Raw genomic sequence first — 22,639 nt, 5'->3', positions numbered from 1 at the left:
CTGACTCGATGGCACCTGACAACAACAACAATTAGATGCAAGGAGTTCTGGTGTGGCACTGTGGGTTAATGTGTCAGACTGCAAAGTTTGAAGTGCAAGGTCGGTGGTTCAAGCTCACCAACTGCTTCTCAGAAACCCTACACAGGGTCATTATGGGTCAGAACCGACTTGACGGCACTTAACATTATATGCAAAAATATAGTATTGGTATTCCTCTTCTCAATCTATGTTTCTTTTCCAGGAAATCCACAGAGTTTAATCTATAAAGTACATACTGATTTATACTGCTGGTCTTTATTTTTTTCTGACATCATACTTATTTCTCCAGCTGGACATCTCCTCTGGATGCCCCTCAAGTACCTCAACACCATTTATTTCTGAGCCAGAATCTATTCTTACTACTACCCTATGCCAGCTTTCCACCTTCTATTTTACTAATCACTTAATATCTCTACTGGCCAAGAGCTGTCCTAGAAACCTAGAACTCATCAAAGAGCCCACCTGCTTCCTCACTAACTACATTCAAGTCATTCTGCCCAATATTTACCTCCTAAATAGTATAAACTACATTTCTTCCACCTCATCTCTAGGCTACCCGCCCACTGCCATCGTGTCTGGTCTGACTTATAGCAATCCTTATAGAGTTTCCGAGGCTGTACATCTTAACAGGAGTAGAATGCCTTATCTTTCTACTGCGAGTAGCTGATGGGTTTGAACTGCCGACTTTGTGGTTAGAAAACCAGGGTTTATCCTACAGCACCACTGAGGCTTCTGAGCCTAGATTAGGTCACTTAAGAGTCTTGGTGTGGCACTGTAGGACAAGCACTGGACTACTAGCCACAAGATCAGTAGTTCAAGCCCACCAGCCACTCCTTGGAAACCCTATACAGGATTGCTATGATTTGGAACTAACTTGATGGCACTTAACAAGAACAACCACTCACCTGGACTATTAAATAGGACTTCAAACTGGCTCATTCAATCTGGAATGAACCGATGCAAGTCCTGCTATTCAAATAGCCCTCTGAAGTCATACCAGAGTAAGGTGGATCCTGAACATAATCCCTTCCAAGTGGTGTCTTATAAAGTGGAGTACAGACAGACAGAAAGCTACAATCCACAGGGGCAAGAAATGTGAGGATCTATCTATAAGAAAAGGAAGGACCATCAGAAGTCACCAGAAACTACAAGGTAGGCTTACAGGAGGAATTGATGTGGCTGAGTCTCTGATTTGGATTTTTAGCTTCTGAATGGTAAAAATATAATTGCTGTTCTTTAAAGCCTGGTGTGGCGCTGTGAGTTCAATGTGCCAGACTGCAAAGCCATTTGAACGGAAAGGTCAGTGGTTCAAGCTCACCAGCTGCTCCTTAGAAATCCTATACAGGGTCACTATGGGTCAGAATTGACTCAATGGCACTTCACAACAACAACAACAAAGTTTTAAAAAGATAAAAACAGAAAACAGAGAGAGGAAAAAAAAAGCCTCTTCATTGGCCTTTGTCAGGAGTCAACACGCTCAGCAGTTGCTGGGGTACTATTTCTAAAACACCAGTCTTGTCAGGTTACTCCTTTGGCCTAACTCTTCAAAGTCCTTCATAATGTAAAGATCAAAGCCCATCTCTTTAGCAGGTCAGAGAAGGCCCACCATTACTATGCGCAAATGCAGGGCTAGTAACAGGGTGAAGCAAACAAGGTACCCAGGGTCCAAAATGTAAGGACACACTCACTCACAGATGCCTTACATTTTGTTTAATGGCACCTTGTTTGGCTTGTCCCTGACCTGCCCAAGGACCTCTCTAGTATTCTCTTGACTGCATAGCCACCCCATTTCCACATTCTGTGATATCACTCTCCTTGTTGCTAGATCTTCAGACATAAGAAACTTTTCACAGCTCAGAGCGATCTCAAAATAGCATCCTCCAACTCTCACCTCTAAGAGTATGTTCCCTTAGGCCCCTGGGCATTATTTCTAATATTGTTCTGACCATCCCCTATGAGCTTCTCCTACCATCTGTGACCTTCTCAAGGGCAGAGATGTTGTTGTTGTTGAGTGCCATGAGGTGGGTCTGACTCTGCGATCCCGTATAGGGTTTCCAAGCAGCTGCTGGTGGGTTTGAACAGCTGAATTTGCAGTTAGCCGTCCAGTGCTACACCATGGTCAGTGCCTCAGGCAGCACATAGAAGCCAGTAGTAGGTGCTCAGTAAATGTTAACCAAACTGAATGCAAGTTGGTTTTGTGAGATCACTTGAGTCACGCTGGCCCCAGGCCCATGGTTCAGTCTCTTTAGAATGAGATGACCTTTAAGGATTGCTAAGCACCAAAATGAACTGGAGCCAGCCACTATCCAGATCTGGTGGAAGGTTAAACCATTAGCTTGTCAAAGGTGGTGGCCAAAGCTCTAGCAACTAACTCCCCTTCTGACAAATTTACTTGATGTTAGTCTGCAATTTTCACAGGGATTATATGCTGCTTGGCTTAGAAATGAGTTTTGAGCTTTTCTCCGGCCAAAATGCCCACTGTGCTGGCTCATGGTTGCCAGTTTTGTAGCAGTGATGTGTTTGCTGGCAGGAAGCACAAGCAGTTCTTGGAATCATATATAAAGAGTGATTCAGTAATGTGCCCCCTTGGAGAGTATCACTGCAACCAGGAGAGGTCCTTGGAGTTTTGACATAGAACCTCCTTAGTCAGTATATACAAGGGAACTGTTATAGTTTAAATAAAATGAGCCCTACAGTAAAGAACAACCCATAAGATCCACTGTTATGAGTTATAGTTTTTTAGTGTTATTCAAGTACTTATAATTATCTATAACCTTATTTCACTGAGGGCAGGACCAGTGTTAAGTCTATGTGTTCTTCATGTGGACAGGGCTTCTCGATTTTGTTCAAATTGCTTCCCTGAGGCTGGCATAGAGCCTGGCACGCAGTAGGTACTCGATATTACATGGCTCTGGGGAAGGGGTACAGGAGAAACTTGAGGGGCAGATCTGGAACTGGAGGTCCCATCTCCAAAGCTGTCAGGTGATGATGGGAACATGGTGCTCTATCTAGCTTTCTGTTTACAGTACAGCCCCTGGGTACCCGCTCTTACACTCCACAGAATCCTGAATGAAACAGGAGCTGGCGGGGTATGTGAAGGCAACTTTATTCATCTGATCAAGCAAAGAGGAAAGCTGGCCATCCAACCCAGAGTCCTGCATTACTGTTGCTCCTGTGAATGACTTCCTTCTGAGTGACCTTGGGGAAGTGACCTTTTCATCTAGTCAGCCTGCTAACTCTCCTCGGGAAATTTAATGATGATGAATTCATCAAGACAAACAAACAAACAAACAAACCCATTCTGAAGATCACAAAATGGAAAATGCACAATTGCTATTAACAAAAGCAATGGCCTCCTTTATGTGTACATGGTAAGGCAATCATAGATGAAAACAAGGCTGGAAAGCCCCTCTGCGGGAATAAGATGATATGACTAACTCATACAGAATTTGCCTCCAGGTGTGGCACTGTAGGATCAGCACTGAACTGGGAATCACAAGGTTGGCGGTTCAAACCCACCAGCTGCTCAGAAACCCCATACAGGGTCACTATGAGTCAGAACTGAGTTGAGGGCACTTAACAACAACAATACAGCATTTTACATAGAATTTTAGGGGCTCATGAATCCATTGTCCAAGGACCCCAGTTAAGAATATCTGGTTCAGAGACCTAGTGTGATCACTAAATCAAGCGTTAGAAACGGGACCTCAGAGTTCATCGAATGTAACCTGTGTCGAATCGGATTTTATAGATTAGGTTGAGATGCCCAGAGATTTTACATGGTTGTCTCTAGGTCATAAACTGATAGGCAGCACAATAAACGGAGGCCTGTATCCAGGTTTTCTGACTGCCACAGTATTACTTTGTCAAAATGTTCATGGGAAAATTACATTATCTTTTAATTTCATTTTCCATGAACTTTTTCAAGCATTTACAAATAAATGTAAAGAACGGGGGCGCGGGGGAAGACTAACTGTAAGAAAAAAGAAGTACCTTTGCTAGGTTGTAGATTGGTTACGATTTGGTTTCATTTTGGTGTTTAGTATAAATTAGTTTTCTAGCTTCAGCCTACAGACCACACTGATTCTCCCTCTGCGTTTCCGGTGTACAATCTGGAAATGATAGGTCTCCTAAGGAAGACTGAAGGTGCACACAAGCAAGCATGTGTAACAATGAACTCTGGACAGCTTATATTATAATACAACCCTCACACAACAAAGAACACTGTTTCCATGAGTCTTGGAGGAAGAGCAGGGGCTCAGAGAGGACAGAGAGGGAGTTGGCCATCCCTGCAGGTAAGAGAGGGATGAAACCAGAGCACCCTGTGAATCAGATGACAAGTGAGGCTTGGTAGGAGATGGGCCTGTGGAGACAGCTGGCATCTGGTTTGGGAGCCATCTAAAAGGTATTTTAAACTGGTTCTCGTTCAAGTAAGATAACTTTGGTAATCAAATGGGAGAAAAAAAATTCAAGAGAATATTATTATTTTTCAGTTAGGGAATTATTATCCAGATCCATTCTTCCTTCTTTCCTTTCTTCCTTCTAGTGCCTTCCTTCCTTAGCCAAACACTGATCTACACAGAAAAGCCAGTCTACACCAAACCAGGACAGTGACAATGGGCATGGAATCCCATAAGCAATAATACCTACTATGATGACAGATTTAAGAAATACATACTGTCGTTGTTAAGTGCTGTTGAGTTGGTTCTGATTCATAGTAACCCTGTCTAGGGTTTCCTAGGAATGACTGGTGGGTTTGAACCACTCACCTTGGGGCTAGTAGTCCAGTGCTTACCCTACAGCATCCCACTAAGACTCCAAGAAGTACATTGTTGATGTTAAATGCTGTCAAGTCAGTTTCAACTCGTAGTGACCCTGTATACGGTTTCCAGTGAGTGAGTGTTTAAACGGCTGACCTTGAGGTTAGCAGTTCAGTGCTTATCCTACAGTGCCATGCCAGTACTCCTAAAAAATATTTATTGTTGCTAAGTGCCGTCGTGTTGGTTCTAACTCATAGCAACCCTGTAGAAGGTTTCTGAGGAGCAGCTGGTGAGTTTGAACTGTGGACTTGTGGGTCAAACCAGCCTTGTGATGCAGTGCTTATCTTATAGTGCAAAAATCAGCAGGACCTAATGAAGAATGACTGATGTGGAGAGAGAGGGGAAAGAAAGGAAAGAAAAAACATACTGTTAGTTGAAACAAATATTATATCCAATATCTTAGAATTATAGAAAGTCTAAGGGAATTTTCTGTAAGGAGATCTAAAAAGATTAAAACCTAATATAACTATTTTAAGATTAAAGCATTATCTTTGAACCAGTAGACTATTTGGAATTTGTCCTTTCTCCAGGGCAGAGATACAGACCTGTCCTAGGGAAGTGATTATACCATCAACTGAATTATAGGTTGAACCTAGAGAGGTTAAAATAAAATACAAAGGTTGTGCTGGGCCTCTCTCCACAGCCTTGAGGTAAGTGGTTACTACCAGAATTCTAATTTTGTCATACTGGGGTTGCTTTTATGTAATTTTAGAATGAGCTTTCAAAAACTGAAAGCAGCAAGAATAGCAAGTGAATGGAGATGGGCGGGGGGACAGCAGAGATTGGGTAAACTTTTATAAAAATAAATGGTAGCTTAGTTCAAGGAACAAAATAAGATGGAATTTTACTGATAGTGCTTTAAAAGGCAAAAGATCTAGTCAAAGCACTCATTTTTGCTTTCTTAATTTCTTATCTACAAATGAAGAGCAGCAAAATTAAAAGGGGGGGAAGCTAAGTGCTGTTAATACCTTTAAAGACCTATCCTTAGTACATACACTATGTTGTGTACCTCCAAACATCTTGCTGAACTATGAATTACAAGCTTCTCAGATTACCTCCTGGTCCTGCAGTGCTATAAAACTGTGAAAGGGTGAAATGTAATATTTATAACCCTAGGAGTGAATTAATTCCTAGAGAAACTGAAGGACTGAAATTTCTCAATGGTTACATTTAGCTGGCTTAGCACCCGGGCAGGGTATTCAGGGGCACTTTTTCTCTTGTTGCCACAAAGGCAGGACACTAGATGCAGGTCCTAAAGCTAAAGTCTGATAAGATAGCACAGGTATCCAGCACTGGAGTACTATCTTATCTCTAAACATCAGTTAAGGAGCTCTGGTAGTGTAGTGGCTATGAGTGGGGCTGCTAACCTCAAGGTCAGCACTTCAAAACTACCAGCTGTTCCGCGGGAGAAAGATGAGGCTTTCTGCTCCCATAAAGATTTTTAGCCTCGGAAACCCTATGAGTCGGAACCGACTTGACGGCACATAACAACAACAACAGCAATAAACCCTATACAGGGTCACTATAAGTCGGAACAGACTCCACGGTGCATAACCAATCAACCAAAACATCAATTATATACCTGTTTTTCTGGTACATGGCTGTTAGGAGTTCTACTTCTGGGATACTTCAGGGACAGCCCTAACAGCAACAAACACAATGACAGTTTCAAAATGACTTTAAAACTTCTGGCAAGATGATGGATTAGGCAGACACACCAAAAGAACCCTCTACAACAAAGATATTAGATACAAAATAAAACAGACACAAATGAAAATTCTAGTACCCTGAACTGCAGGAGAAAGGTTACAAAGGTGGATGGAGTGCTCACTGAGAAGAGAAGCTGAGCAGAGATGGTGTCAGATACAGCTCACAATCTTGTGTGCAGTTTTGACAGCAGAGGGAGGCCTAGCAAGACAGATTCACACAAACGATGGAAAAGGTGTGATTTCTTTTTCTCCCCACGTTCCCCTCATGACCAGAGTGTGGCCAGCTCCCACTCTCATCCACCACCAATGAAGACCCTTGCTCTCCAGGAGTGTGGAACCATGTGGTTGGGAGCCATGCTAGTGTGAGGTGGGGCCAGCTGTGCTACTTTGGTGCTTGGATTCAGGTTGGCTGGGATCCAGACCTACAAAACCCGCAGACTCACCTGGTCAGCATTTAACCACATAGCCCCCAGCTTCCCTGTGGTCCTAACAGACATTGAAACCAGCTCCATCAAGGGTGCCCACAAACTGCTCTGGATCGAGTGCCCTGAACAGAAATAACACTGAGGCCAACAGGAACTCCATCTAGGGCCAGGAACTCTGCTGTCACATCCCTCTCACACCCACCTCATGAGCTCCTTGAATTGTGGAATCCACCAGAGATTTCTTCCCTCTAGATCCAACAACTGCACTGTTTTTACAAATGTGACAACCCCACAATGCCCCTGAGACAACAGACAATTTTAGCTTACATGAAGAAACGAGAGAATGGCTCAAACAAATTACCAGGATGCAGAGCCAGAAAATGATTCTGAGGAAGAAAATGTAATGGAATTAACTGAAAAAGAATTCAAAAGAATGATCATTAGGTACCTTCAAAGAAAGATCGAGGCAAACAAGGAGAATGCAATGAAAATTTAGAAGAATTCTGGAAAACACTGCAAGGACAAATAGAAAAATAAATGCAAATTTTGAAACAGTACAAAACCTGCAATTTGAAATCCAAAGGACAATATATTGTTAGGGCAAAGGAGATGTGAAGTAATGGAAGGCCAAATTAGTGAGCTTGAAGATAAATCTCTCAATACTAGTGTGCTAGAAGAACAATCTGAAAAAAATCTGATGAAAGCCTAGGAGTTATGTGGGACATGATATAGAGGAACAACTTACAGGTGATCATAATTCCAGAACAGGAAGACACAAGCACAGGGAAAACTGTTGAAGAGTTGTTGGAAGAAAACTTCCCTAACATCATGAAAGACAAAAAGATAAGCATACAAGTAGCTGATTGAACTCCAAACAGGGTAGATCCCAAAAGAAAGTCATCAATACATATAATCAAACTTTCCAAAATCAAAGACATGGAAAGAATCCTGAGAGCAGCTCAGGAAAAATGAAAAGTTATCTACAAAGGAGAACCAATAAGACTAAGTTCTGATTTCTAAGGAGAAACCATGTAGGCAAGAAGCAATGGGATGACATATAGAAAACTCTGAAAGAAAAAAACCCCAACAAATTGGTAAGTAAGAGTCATATATCCAGAAAAGCTCTCCTTCAAATATGATGGTAAAATTAGGATATTCCTGATAAAACAGAAATTAAAGAAATTTGTAATGACCAGACCAACTTTACAAAAAAAGTTGCTAAAGGCTGTTTTTGGGGCTGAGAACCAGCGACAGCAGACAACAACCTGAGATTATCATACGTGAGAATACCACCTAGAATTCAATCCAGATATAAAAGTATTTAAAGTAAAACAAACCTACAAGACTGAAAATAGGGAAGTAAAGATATCAGTGTAGAATGAAGTCAACTACAGAGCAAAAAGAGGGCATAATGTAGAGAAATAACATAACTTCTAAATGGCAAGGAAGTCATGTAGATGTCAAGATAAGACATACTGTTTTAAGCAGGAAAAAAATAAATGACAGGGTAACCACAAAGAAAAATAATGCACCTGCACTTAAAACTAAAAAAAGAAAATCAGAAAGATTTAGTAAACATTAACAGAACAGAAATGAAAACCCACAAACAGAATGAACTCAGCTTAGAAAATTATATGAAACAAAGTATCTAGCATCCCCACAAAAAACATCGAAAAATGATAGCAATCAATTCACACCTATTAATAATTACACTGGATGTAAATAGATTAAATGTACTCGTCAAGAGACATAAAGAACAAAATGGATAAAAGAACACAGGATCCTTCAATAGGTTGTCTATAAGAGATACAGCAAAAAGATGAAATCCCCAAGAATGGTTAAACAAACTTTGTATATACACTACAAAACATTGAAAAATAATAATGAATCTTTGAAACACTTCACAACATGATTGAACCTGGAGGCCATTATGCTGAGTGAATTTAGTCAGCCACAAAAGGACAAACACTGTATGAGAACAATGTCGTAAAAGTTTAAAAAAAGGTTTCCTTGATTAAAGAAACAATTTATAATGGTTACAGGGGGTTCGGGAGTGGAGGAGGGAGAAAATAATTCATGGGCTATAAGCCAGACACCTGTTAACATGGATGATAGGGCAGGCAATATACAGTAAGAAGGAGGTTAGCAGAGGAAAGATGAAGGTAGGGGGAGACACAGGGAGGAATGCAATAGTTAAAGTGAATAGAGGTAAATCTGTTAACTGTTGGTACAAGGAGAGGATTGCAACCATGTAACGAAGCAAAGTGTATGATTTGTTGAATGTAAAACTGCTGATTTGCTCTGTAAACTTTCACTCAATTTACAATAAAAAGTTAAAAAAAAAAACCCAAACCCTTAAGTTCCCCAATAATAAAGTGTGCTCCCATTTTATGTAGTAGCAAGTGCTTTTGGGCTGCATTTTTTTCTTTTAGGTAGCAAACAGCAATTGCCTAGAAGAAGCAAAGCTTAGCTAACCACTGACACGCAAACCCAGCCGAACAGCTTAGCTGCAAACCTTGCACCTGGTCCGTACATGAAATGAGCTCGCAGTCTTGCAGAGGCCTCTGTGCCTTGATGGATCATTTTTCTTGAATTGAACACTCTGAAAATGCTGGCATTAGAGGATGTTGGTGAGGTAAAGGAGGTTCTTTCAGACCCTACCTGGTGTGAAGATGAACGTGGGGGCTATAGTTTTAACACATGAGGACAGTTCCTCATCTTGTACTAGCTTTGGTTCCCCACAACTGTATGCCAAGGAATCCCTTCCTTTTCTATGCGGTAACACCAGATCACTAAGTTAGTAATAAACAAGAGGATAGAAAAACCTCTCCCTCAAACCTACACAGCGGGGAGCACTCCTCTTTTACTGAATGCCCTGACCACAGTATTCAAGCTACTGTAAAATAAGACATGCTACATTCTATGAGGGAGTCCTGGTGGCACAGTGGTTAAAGTTCTTGACTGCTAACCAACATGTTGGTGGTTAGCAACCATCAGTGGCTCTGATGGGAGAAAATTGTGGTAGCCTTGGAAATGCTCTGAGGTCATTCTATTCTGTCCTATAGGGTCACTGAGATGGAATAGACTCGAAAGTCATGGGTTTATATTCTCACGATGATAGGTTTCCCATCACCTAAAAATGTATTTACCGAACGTCTGTAACCATGGTGAAAACACCCCCAAAAGTTTAGATTTGCATCAGCATGTCCCTCAAGAATAACTCAGGCTACTGGCTTTATGAAGGCAAATGAAAATAAGGAGTTATAAAACAAATACAAAATTAATAGCCACATAGGTTTGGGAAGGCGCTATTAAAACATTTTCATATCAAGGAAAGATGTAAAATTAGGCGCAGGCCTGTGGGACTAGGCTGGCTGGCAGTAGGATGCTGACTCAATGAAGCTTAGAAATTGCAATTTTTATGTTTTTGTCAGATGGAGCATCAGGGACAAACTCCCACAGAATTCAAGGACTATGGATGATGTGGTAAAAGGTCTCATTGTAAAAATGTTGCCCCAAGCTTCCTCCAAATTCACAAATTCTCTTGCTTGAGCATCTCTTTCAGATATAGACTAGTTTCCATCTGTTTTTATGATACAAAGAGTTTTTGGTGCTTGTATTTTTTTTTCCTTTTCTTTTCTCTCCCAGTCCAATTATGACAATGGAGACTTTTCTGTCCAGTAGCACCAAGGAAAATTAAGATTTTTATGACCCTAGCAAGAGAGATGTAAAAAACCAGCAAACAAAGCCAAATTCTGGGAGATGACTGGGGTGGTGAGACAGTGAACTGATTTATGGAATAAAGACCATTACTATGCAAGGACACCAAAACTACAGGCAGAGTAGTTTCCTACTGCCGACTTCTGCACTGCAGGGCTTCACTACAACCAAACAGCAGTCCTGGGGTGGACAAAAAGGTCTAGAATGAACTCAAAATCCAACATCCTCACTGGAAAAGGAAGGGTTCCACCATCAGTGAATGTTCTAGATTACTGAAGTCTATTCCCTTAATGGGGTCCTGGTGTGGTGCTGAAGGATAAGCAATGGACCACAAGGTCGGTTGGAACCATAAAGTTGGTGGTTCAAACTCACCAGCTGCTCCTTGGAAATCCTATACAGGGTCACTGTGAGTCGGAACCGACTCTATGGCTCTTAACAACAACACCACCCCTAAATGGTAGAGCTTCTCTTGATCAATTTGTGAAAAATTTGCCTAGTTGATTATCCTATCATCTTTAGCAGAGATAATCAGCCCACATACTCAGAGAAAGGACACTTTGAACTTGACCTTATCATAACAAGATTTTGCTGTTGAGAAAACCATCAGCCAACAAGATAAGCATACTGTTATAACACAACAATGACTTGAGAGGTTCTTGAGGGGGCACAGGGAAGAACTTTGAACTTTAATTTGCCTGCTTTGGGGCTGTTCAACCCTCATGGCACAGGGGTTCCATGTTAGTCTGTGAATTGCAAGGTCAGCGTTTCAAACCCACCAGTTGCTCCATGAGAAAAAGATAAGGTTGTCTTCTCTGTAAAAGATTTACAGCCTTGGAATCCCTCAGGAGCAGTTGTACTCTGTCCTATAGGATTGCTGAGTCAGAATCAACTTGATGGCAATGTGTGGGCTGGGGGGGGTTCCTCCTTTTCTACTTTCTCTTCCTTCCTAGGCTAACAAGGCAGGACAACTTAAATTTGTGCCCTTTAATTACAGGAAAGCTTTTTAGGACACTTTCTTTTTTTGATATCATTTGAACAAGCTTTGTTTCCTGTTTTCTTCATAGAAAAGAAGGAACAAATTGAAGGGGGAGGGAATGGGAGAAAAACAGGGAGAGCAGCTGTGACAAAAGATGGCAGAAGAAATGAGAACTGACAACTATCAAAGGCTTTTTTTTTCCTTTTTCTTTCTTGGCTTTCTTTCAGTTTCTTGACTCCATGATGATCTTGGCCATCTATAGGATCAAGAAATTAATTTCTTCTTTTTCTTCCTTCTCCCTTCTCCGGTTCCCCTAAGAGAACCCTTCATGACATATAATTACACTGTAAGGTCTGTAGCCGTGTGGGTCTAGTTAAGACCCTGAGTTTCTGTATCTGTTAAATCAGAAAATTTAATAGAAACGACTTCACAGGGTTACTGTATGAATTATACATAAAGTGCTTTCTCAAATACTAGCTATTATTATCACAAACCTTCACCTCACTTCACAGACAGCCAGCATCTTCCTTTTTCTCAGTTCAACAAAACCACATTCTCTAGATAACTGCTTATCAACTCCCAGAAGTGTTTACACAAGGTGGCTGCTTGCAAGACCCTGCAGCATATCTCAGGGAAGTGACTTCCTTTCCCTCGTGGGCCAGGTCTGGCTGAACACCCAGACATCTGATCTGGACTCCTGCGTATCTGTGAGTCGGCTCTTTTAGTAACCACCATGAACTCCAGGTCAATTCAGGGTCGTTCAGAGCTCTGTAAGATAAACATTGGACTGTGAAGCACAGGGTCAGTGATTCAAGCATACCAGCTGCTCTGGAGAAGATGAGGCTTTCTGCTCCCACAAAGGTTTACAGGGTCGCTATGACTGGATCTGGGTTAACGGCACTTAACAACAGCAGAGACTGGTGTAGACGTGACATGGTCCTAGTCTACTTCTTTAGGCTCATCCATCCATCTCCTGCCCCCCAAAGATGCTGTCTGTGCTTCAGAAATGTAAGCCCTTTCCAGGGGCTCTCCTGCTGTTTCCTGAACTGCCCAGGCCCTTTATCTTACTAACCTATCTATTGATCGATCGATCAACCTACCTACCTATCTACACACCTACTTACCTACCTACCTGGTGCGGTGCTGTAGGATCAGCATACTGGACTGCTAACCACAAGGCAAGCAATTCAAACCCACCAGCCAGTCCTTGGAAATCCTATACAGTAGGGGTGGGGAATCTTTTTCTGCCAAAATTTATAACATTCATGGTGGTGGTGGAGTTCCATGGAGTTGGCTTGGACTCACGGTATCCCTGTGTAGGGTTTCTAGGGCTGTAAATCTTTACGGAAGCAAAAAGCCTCTTCTTTCTCCTAAGGAACCGCTGGTAGCTTCGAACTGCTGACCTTGAGGCAGCAGCCCAACTTGTAACTACTACGCTACCAGTAACATCATTCATGTTGTTGTTGTTAAGTGCCGTTTAGTCGATTCCGACCCACAGCAACCCTGCATAGGGTTTCCGAGGAGCAGCTGGTGAGCTTGAACTGCTGACCTTGCAGGTCAAATGGCTTTGCAGTCTGGCGCATTAAAACACAGCGCCACACATACAACATAACCAATTAAAGATTAGCCTGCTGTATTTGGTCAAATATTTAATTAACTCTCCCCTGTGGCTTTACAGTTTAATGTGCTGGACTGCAAAGTTGATTTGAATTGCAAGGTGGGTGGTTCAAGCTCACCAGTGGCTCCTTGGAAACCCTATATAGGTTCGCTGTGGGTTGGAAGTAAATTAACAGCACTTAACAACAACAATGTGATGGATCTGGTAGCATAGTGGTTATGAGTTGGGCTGATAACTTCAAGGTCAGCAGTTTGAAACTACCAGCCATTCCATATGAGAAAGATGAAGCTTTCTGCTCCTGTAAAGATTTGCAGCCTCGGAAATCCTATGCAGGGTCGCTATGAGTAGGAACCGTTTCCATAGCACACCACCACCAATGTGATGGCTGGAACTTCTATTACCTTGGCAAGGTCAGGTCAAATGATTTCGAGGGCTTTATCTTGCCTGTGGGCCAGATGTTCCCCACCCCTGCTATATAGGATCACTATGAGTTGAAATCTTTCAACAAACTGATACAACACTGAAAGCACTCACTCATCTATGCCAAGAAATCTGGAAGACAACCACTCGGCCAACTGACAGGAAGAGATCCATATTTGTGCCCATTCCAAAGAGAGATGACCTAACGGAATGCAGAAATCATCGGACAATATCATTAATATCACATGCAAGCAAAATTTTGCTAAAGATAATTCAAAAACAGCTGTGACCATACATTGACAGAGAACTTCCAGAGGCTCATACCAGATTCAGAAGAGGACCTGGAATGAGGGATATCATTGCTGACATCAAATGGATCTTGACTGAAAGCATAGAATACCAGAAAGATGTTTACACCTGTGCTTTATTGACTACTCAAAGGCTTTCTATTTTGTGGATCATTACAAGCTATGGACATCACTGCAGAGAATGAGTATTCTGGAACATTTAATTATGCTCTTGAGGAATCTGTACATAGACCAAGAAGCAGTTGTTCATACAGAACAAGGGAGCAGTGAATGGTTTAAAATTCGGAAAGATATGTGACAGGGTTGTATTCTTTCACCACACTTATTCAGTCTGTATTCTGAGCAAATAATCTGAGAAGCTGGATTATATGAAGAAAAACGTAGCATCAGGATTGGAGGAAGACTCATTAACAACCTGTGATATGCAGACGAAACAACCTTACTTGATGAAAAGGAAGAGAACTTAAAATACTTACTGATGAAGATTAAAGACCACAGCCTTCGATATGGGTTGCAGCTCAACATAAAGAAAACAAAAATCTTCATCACTGGACCAATAATTAACATTAAGATAAATGGAGAAAAGATTGAACTTAACAAAGACTTCATTTTGCTTGTATCAACCATCAACACTCATGAAAGCAGCAATCAAGAAATCAAATGATGTATATTATTACGTTAGGTAAATCTGCTGCACAAGACCTCTTTCAAGTGTTGAAGAGCAAAGATGTCAGTATCAGGACTAAGGTTTACCTGACCCATGCCATGGTATTTTCAGTAACCTCATATGCATTGTAAAAGTTGGACAGTAGATAAGGAGACCCTAGAAGAACTGATGCATTTAAGTTATGGTGTTGGAGGAGAATACTGAAAGTACCAGGGCTGCCAAAAGAATGTGTTGGAAGAAGTACAGCCAGAATATTCCCTGGAAGCCAGATAGCCAGACTTCGTCTCTTGTACTTTGGATATGTTGTCAGGACTAGTCCTTGGAGAGGGTAAAATAGAGGATTGGAGAAAAAAAAAGGAAGACACCCCCTCTTGCTCCCCAATGAAATAGATTGGCACAGTAGCAGCAGTGATGGGCTCAAATTTAGCAGCAATTGTGAGGTTGGCTCAGGACTCGGCAGTGTTTCATTCTGTTGTGTATAGGGACGCTGTGAGTCAGTGCCGACTCGATGGCACCTAACAACAGCAACAACATGAGTCGAAACCAACTGGACAGCACTTAACATCCAGTGGCAGTCTGAACTCATCAACCACTCCGTAGAGAAAGATGTGTGGCAGTCTGCTTCTGAAATGATGAAAACTGTGGACAACCTATGGGGCAGTTCCACTCTGTTCTGTAGTGGAGTCGCTATGAGTCGGAATCGGCTTGATGGAAGTAGGCCTCACCTTCTCGATTAGGGAGCCTTTCGCATGAATCTCCTAGTTAGCTCTGCTTACAGTATGCATTATGTGGCACTTACCAGACTAATGTAAACTATGCTAGCTGACTCCTCCACTAGACTTCCAACTCCTGGAAAGCCCAGTAACACAAAGGGAGCACTCCATAAAGATTTCTGAATGACCTACTGACAGAGAGGCCCTTTGGACCAGCCTCAGCATTAAGTCACTTGCTTATGGGTTTTTGGTCAGTGTCAAGAGTCAGATATTTATTAGAGATTTGTTCTTAGTTGAAAGTAGGTCAGACATGTGAATTCATCTGCTTTCCTGGAGTGCACAGTAGTAACAAAGGCATGCAAAGGAGTTGTGCAATTTGCCTGTTTCTTAAGTGTTTCTGAAACAAGGAAGAGATAAAAATGGAACGAAAACTCAAAACCTACAATTCTGTGTGTCACTGGGCAAACAGGCAACACCTAGATAGGAATGACTAACCTTATGGATAGGATGAAGGGAATTTAGAACTTTACAAGTTCTGCAGCTGTCGGGACTTACTTATCTACATGGGTTTGAGGGTGCTGGAAACTGCAGTGCAGTGTTATACAAGGATCCTCATAACACCATGGAATAAGAACGCTAGAAGGAGGTTTGCTGACCTATCAACTGCAATGAGGCCATGATGAAAATTAGTTCTCCGTCAGGTTGCTGAGCTCCAAAAACAAAGCTCTATTCGGATATCTACCATCACACTTCTTTTTTTTCCTTTTATATAAAGATGGAGATTATGAAGGGCAGTTTGGTATTATGGTTTGATAAACATAGTCTATTTATCTCTGTTCCCCATTATTAACTCGACTAGTTTTTTTGTTTTTTTTAAAACTTTTTATTCGAAAGCAACATATATATACATTCCCAGTTAGTTTTAATAAGCTTGTCTTTATAATAGTTTTCTCCTCGGAAACCCTGTACAGGGTTGTTAGGGGTCGGAACCGACTCGATGGCACTTAACAACAACAACAACACAGGTTGGCAAAACAAAAAGTTGGGCAACTCCTTGTCAACTTCCTGAATTCTTTTTTAAGGAAACGGATCCATCATAAACTCTGATTTAGTTCAATAGCCCTCCTATTTGCATTCATAGGAAATGAGAATCTTAAAAAAGTTAAATGTGAAAGGACTGAAAGTCCCATAGGTAAAAGCTAAGTCAGGACCCTTGCTTCCCAGAGTCTAAAGTGGCTCCTACTCCAGAGCTAAGGAGCCCTGGTAGCGTATATAATGGATTATGAGCTGGGCTGCTATCTGCAAGGTCAGCAGTTCAAATCTACCAGTTGCTCCATGGGAGAAAGAGGAGGCTTTCTGCTCCCATAAAGATTTACAGCCTCATAAACCCTATAGAGGGTCACTACGCATTGGAACCAACTCAGTGGCACATAACCACCACCAATTTAACAGCTGTTCAAAATTAGGACAAGATACAGGATTTTCCTAATTTTGAACAGCTGTTAAATTGGTGGTGGTTGTGTACCACTGCGTTGGTTCCGATGCATAGTGATCCTCTATATTAGGAGAAGATATAGGATTTTTGGACTTCTGGTGTGGTGCTGTGGACTAATGTGTCAGACTACAAAGTCGTTTGAACTGCATGGTTCAAGGTCACCAGCTTCTCCTTGGAAATGCTATACTGAGTTGCTGTGGGTTAGAATTGACTCAATGTCACTTAACAACAGCAACAACATAGGACTTTCAGTGTAGGATTGAGGCTAATGTGAGAGCTTTGTATGTAACATGGATTGCATCAGAAGCTCTACTGGGCATGCCACAAGATCTCTTACAATTGTGACAAATAACCTTCCACTTGGCAGGAATGATGCATTTTGTGGTCCAGAAGAAGAGCATAGATTTTATAAATGTAAATTATATTTATTTAAATTACAAATATTTGTATGAATCATAAATAAATAGGCACTTATTTAATAACCTCTACTTATAAGCTACTTAACTCACGTTTTTCTTTATTAGTCACAAAACAGCCCGACATGATTCTTTCCTTGATGCTCACAACCAGTCATTCTAATTCAATCAGTGTAAATCTAGATGGGACCACTTACCATGCTCAACTAGAGCTATGTAAATAAAAGAAGTTGACTCACATTACCAAGACAAACTAACACAGAAGTCTTCAACCCAGGCCTGCGACCAGGAAAAACACTCAAAACAGGGATGCCAAGAAAGGGACTCCAGATATCTCCATATCTCCAATTTTAATTATTTTTGTAATCACTGCTTTTATGGGCATTTCCAATTCCTGAGATTTTATCTGAAGTTGACGTTTAGCATGCAGGCTTACATTCTTATCTTTATTCTCTATAAAATTTTGGAACTAGCAGTCATAAATGTAACACAATTGTGTTAAGGGAGTCAAAATAAAACAAAAATCGTTACCTAACATAAGGCAGATGTCCAATATATCTAACTTACAGCTTTTATTTTTGTGCTTCTTTTTATAAATTTTGAAATCATTTGAGACTTATAGAAGGTTGCAAAAAGAATATATCTCTATTTATCCATTATCCAGCATCCTCTAATGTTAACATCTTACATGAACATGGCAGAATTATCAAAACCAAGAAATTAACATTGGTTCAATTCTATTAAAAACTACAGACTTTACTAGGATTTCTCCAGTTTTCCCACGAATGCCCTTTTTCTCTAGTTTGAGATTCAACACTGAATCTCACATTGCATTTACTTGTCATGCCTCTTTATGACTTTGACACTTTTAAAACCCATTGTCGATGAGTTGATTCCAACTTAGAGTAACCCCAAGGAACTCTGGTATGAGTGGTTGAGTGGTTTCAAGTCAGGCTGCTAACCTCAAGGTCAGCAGTTCAAAACTACCAGGCGTTCCACAGGAGAAAGATGAGGCTTTCTGCTTCCGTAAAGATTTATAGCATTAGAAACCCTATGCCAGGTTGGTATGAGTCGGAACCAACTCCATGGCACATAACCACTAAGGAACCCTAGTGTGGTGCTGTAGGATAAGCACTGGACTGCTAAGCACAGGTTGGCGGTTCAAATCTACTAACCGCTCTCCTGGGAAATCCTATATAGGGTGTCTACGAGTCGGAACCAACTAGATAGCATTTACAGCTCTTCAAAAAGAAGGCCTGGTGGCAAAGTGGTTAAGCACTCAATTGCTAACTGAAAAGTCAGCAGTCTGAAACTGGGAGAAATATGTGGCCGACTGCTTGCTTAAAGATTTATGGCTTTGGAAACTATGGGGCAGTTCTACTATGTCTTGTGTTGTTGCTACTGTTGTGTGCTTCTGAATAGGTTCCAATTCATAAGTAACTCTGCACAGGATCTTTTTAGGTGCAGAAAGCCTCATCTTTCTCCCAAGGAGTGGCTGGTGGACTCGAACTGCTGGCCTTGTAGTTAGAAGCACAATGACACCACCAGGGTTCCTTGTTGTTGTTGTTAAGTGCCATCGAATCAGTCTGACTCACAGCGAGCCTGTATAGAGTTCTGAGGAGTGCCTGGTGGGTTTGAACTTCAGATTTTGAGATCAGCAGTTCAGTGCTTATCATACAGTGCCATAATACCAGGACTCCTTTGAAGAGTGGTGGTGGAGTGTCGTTGAGTCGGTTCCAACTCATAGCAACCCTGTATATGGTTTCTGAGGCTGTAAATCTTTACAGGAGCAGAAAGCCTCATCTTTCTCTTGAGGAACCGCTGGTAGTTTCCAACTAGCTGACCTTGAGGTTAGCAGCCTGACTTATAACAACTATACTACCAGAGTTCCTTCCTTTTAAGAGTACTGGCCAGTTGTTTTGTAAAATGTCTCTTATTGACATTGTGTCATGTTTTCTCCTGATTGGAGTATGGTGATGCAGTATAGGCCAGAACAGCATACAAGTGATGAGCTTTCTTAGCGCATCGTATCAGTGGGCATGTGATGTGCATACGTCTCTTAATGGTGATGAAAACCTTGATTCCTTGGTGAAGATGGTGTCCTTGCCTTTGAATTGCTCATTTTATATCATATTAAGCTCTTTAATGGAACTGGAAGGGCAACTAATATAGCAGCACCTTTATATGAGAAAGAAACAAAAGGGTAAAGGCTTTCCTAACCTTCATGTAACCATCAGAGAGGGTTCAGAAAGGGCTGGTTCTATAAGAGAGCCCTGAGAGACTGGAACTCCCCAAACGCATACTCTGACAATGCAGTCCTGGTGTGGTGCTGTAGGATAAGCACTGGACCTTAAGGTCCGTTTGAACTGCAAGGTCTGTGGTTAAACCTACCAGCTGCTCCTCAGAAACCCTCTACAGGTTCACTATGAGTCAGAACTGACCGACAGCACTTAACAACAACAACAACAACAATAACAACTGTGACAATGGAGCAATAAGGCAACACCTCTGAGAGTCACTGGTAGACACAGGCAGAGCTCTGCAATTGGGAGACCTTGGCCACCAAATGGTAGCCCAAGGGCCTTGGCACTCCTGGGGGAGAATTGATGACAGTACTTGTTCTTTCAAGATTTTTACTCTTCTTTCCCTTCATCTCCTACTTAGTTTACTTTAGTTCTCTTTGATTCTGCGCTTGACCCTCACCTGATCTCTGATTTCAGTAAAATTTCAGTGAGAACATTTATCTACTGCTTTGGGATAATTGTGTGGTGCAATTGGTCAATGTGCTGAGCTGCTAACTGAAAGATTGGTGATTTGATTCCACCCAGAGGTACCTTGGAAGAAAGAGCTGGTGTTCTACTTCCAAAAAAATTAGCCAGTGAGGATCCTATAAAGAACAGTTCTACTCTGACACACACAGGGTCGCCATAAGCTGGAATAAAATCCATGACAATTGGTTGAGGTAGTTACACCAAATTACTTTTCATAAGCTGCCACAAATGATACCAGTATCCCTGCTGGACACCTGACTGTTCTCCACCAGACCCCTGGAGGTAGATGAGTGTGTACCTATGAAATGGCATAAAACTACACACCACTCAGTCCTGGAGATAACAATGTAAACTGAGGTTTTGTTTTTTAACTGAGTTACAGTTCATGCTGCTGTTTTGTGAGGTGCTGTCAGATGCACAGCCCCCCTGCATAGGGTTTTTGAGGCTGTAAATCTTAACGGGAGCAGATATACCATAAAATTAATCCTTTAAAGGGACATGATTTTCTGGATTTTTTGCAAACCCACCATCAGCTCCTTGGAAACACTATATTGGGTCACTATGAGTAGAAACTAATGTAACAACACTAACAACAACAACAATATATATTTAGGATGTTTCAGAACATTTTCATCAACCCCAAAAGAATCCCTGTATCTGTTAGCAGTCACTCCTCATTCCCCCTTTCCTTCAGTCCCTGGTAACCACTAACCTACCCTCTGTCACTATAAATTTGCCTATTTGAACCAAGGTTCTTTTTATCCCAAATTAGTTATAAGCAAGACGATCTTCATGAAGTTAACCCAGGAGACACACACACATACATGAAATCTGACTTTGGCGGCACAGTGCCCTCACCTTCCCCACCAGAGCCCGATTGTGTCTCAGAGGCCGCGTGTCTATATCCTCCCCTCCTCTACCCAAAACTGCATGGTGGCCTATCAGTGTCCTGCATTTGTGAGGTTATGTTTAGGCAAAGTAGTCTGTGCTGAGGAGCTAAGAAGTAACAGATGTACCTGTTAGCAGAGAACTTCTTAAGTCTAATGCTTCAGTAAGAGTGACTGTTTGACTCAGTTTGCTTGGAACTTTCCTAGTTCATGTTGTTGCCCTGGCTTAATTATTAACAGAATGCCTTTTCTGATCAAAAGTACCCTGGTTTGGGTGATAAATTATATGGTCACCTAACCTGAACAAAAATAAATGACTAATAATGACAATTATAGGCATTTTGGTAGGCCAGGAGAATTATTTTGTGTAAATGACATTGTCAGTGCTCCCCAAAACATACTCCAGCTCTATACACCTTGATATTCTAAATTCACCAACCTGTAGGAATCAGGGTTTCATCCACAGGCAAAAAAGCATCAGCTTCTATAGTTACTTCATGGTCATATATATTTGGAGAACCCTGGAAGGAAAAAAGTGGAAAAAGAAAAAACTTAATGCTTAAACTGGTTTTATATATTTGCTTTAGAATTTCTCTTACAGAAATACTTTAAGACAGTGACAAAAACTTTTTAAAAAATCTTATTTAGCCTATGGTGGTGGTGGTGGTGGTTAAGTGCCATTGAGTCAGTTCCAACTCACAGAGACACCCTGTATAGGGTTTCTGAGGAGAGCGGCTGGTGTGTTTGAATTGTCCACCTTATCATCAGCAGCCCTGTGCTTATTCTACAGCGCCACATTAAATATGTTCACTTACATGTAGGTAGGTAGGGCCTCAAAATAGCAACAGATAAATTTAGAGCATACTTTGAAGTATGGCACCAGTATGTACCTTTTTTTCTAAATAGAATTGTGACGGTGAAAAGCCAGAGTTTGAATGAAAGCCTTTTAGACCTCAGTTTATCGTTGTTGTTATGTGTGGTCAAGTCGGGTCTGACTCACAGCTACCTTGTATAGGGTTTCCAAGGAGCGACTGGTGGATTTGAACCAACAACCTTGTGTTTAGCAGTCTAGTGCTTATCCTACAGCACCAGACCAGGACTTCTCATTAACAGATGGATATTTTCAGCTCTCTTCATCTGCCGGGAAGCCAGAAAAGTGAGGGTCAGTGAACAGTCTTCACACAGGTCCTGGATAACCAAGACACCAGACCCAGGCTCACTAGAGGAGGCCCATCTACCATCCCTCGTCGGGCTTGGTTTCTACCCAGAGGATCCACTCTTGGCCATATGGTGGAAGCACCGCAGTCAGACAGGGTCCCTGCTTTGGGGAGATTGCCTATCTGCTACATAAAGATGCAGCCTGCCTTCCTGAGGGACCCAAAGGCTACTGAAACAAACAAACAAACTAAAAAACACTGGTCAGTGGTCAGAAGGCTTGGGGTCTAGTTCTGGTTCTCACTGAATGGTCTTGGAGAAGTCACTTGATCTCTGAGAATCTTATATCTTTTGATGTAAAATTGGGATAATGGCACTTCCAGCGTTCTTGTGAGAAACAGTTAAGTAAAGGTATGTTGTGATGTTTACAAATGGGAAAATCTTTTACACATGTATGTTTCTAATTCAAAAGATTATTTTTATTATTAATAGTAGTATAT

The 22,639-nt window shown here is 41.5% G+C and overlaps 1 protein-coding gene across 1 annotated transcript in view; it reads right to left on the bottom strand.

Moving 5' to 3' along the window:
- The window catches only part of GALM (galactose mutarotase (aldose 1-epimerase)), a 110,070-nt gene that overhangs the window by 34,301 nt on the left and 53,130 nt on the right, over nt 1-22,639 (bottom strand). The window contains exon 4 of the mRNA XM_006839374.1: nt 21,424-21,505. Within this exon, the coding sequence (XP_006839437.1) occupies nt 21,424-21,505 (82 nt within the window). The remainder of the gene's footprint in view (nt 1-21,423; nt 21,506-22,639) is intronic.

The sequence above is a fragment of the Chrysochloris asiatica genome, unplaced genomic scaffold (genome assembly GCF_000296735.1).
Source record: "Chrysochloris asiatica unplaced genomic scaffold, ChrAsi1.0 scaffold00024, whole genome shotgun sequence".
NCBI classification, from domain to species: Eukaryota; Metazoa; Chordata; class Mammalia; order Afrosoricida; family Chrysochloridae; genus Chrysochloris; species Chrysochloris asiatica.
This window is presented reverse-complemented; position numbering and strand designations above follow the sequence as displayed.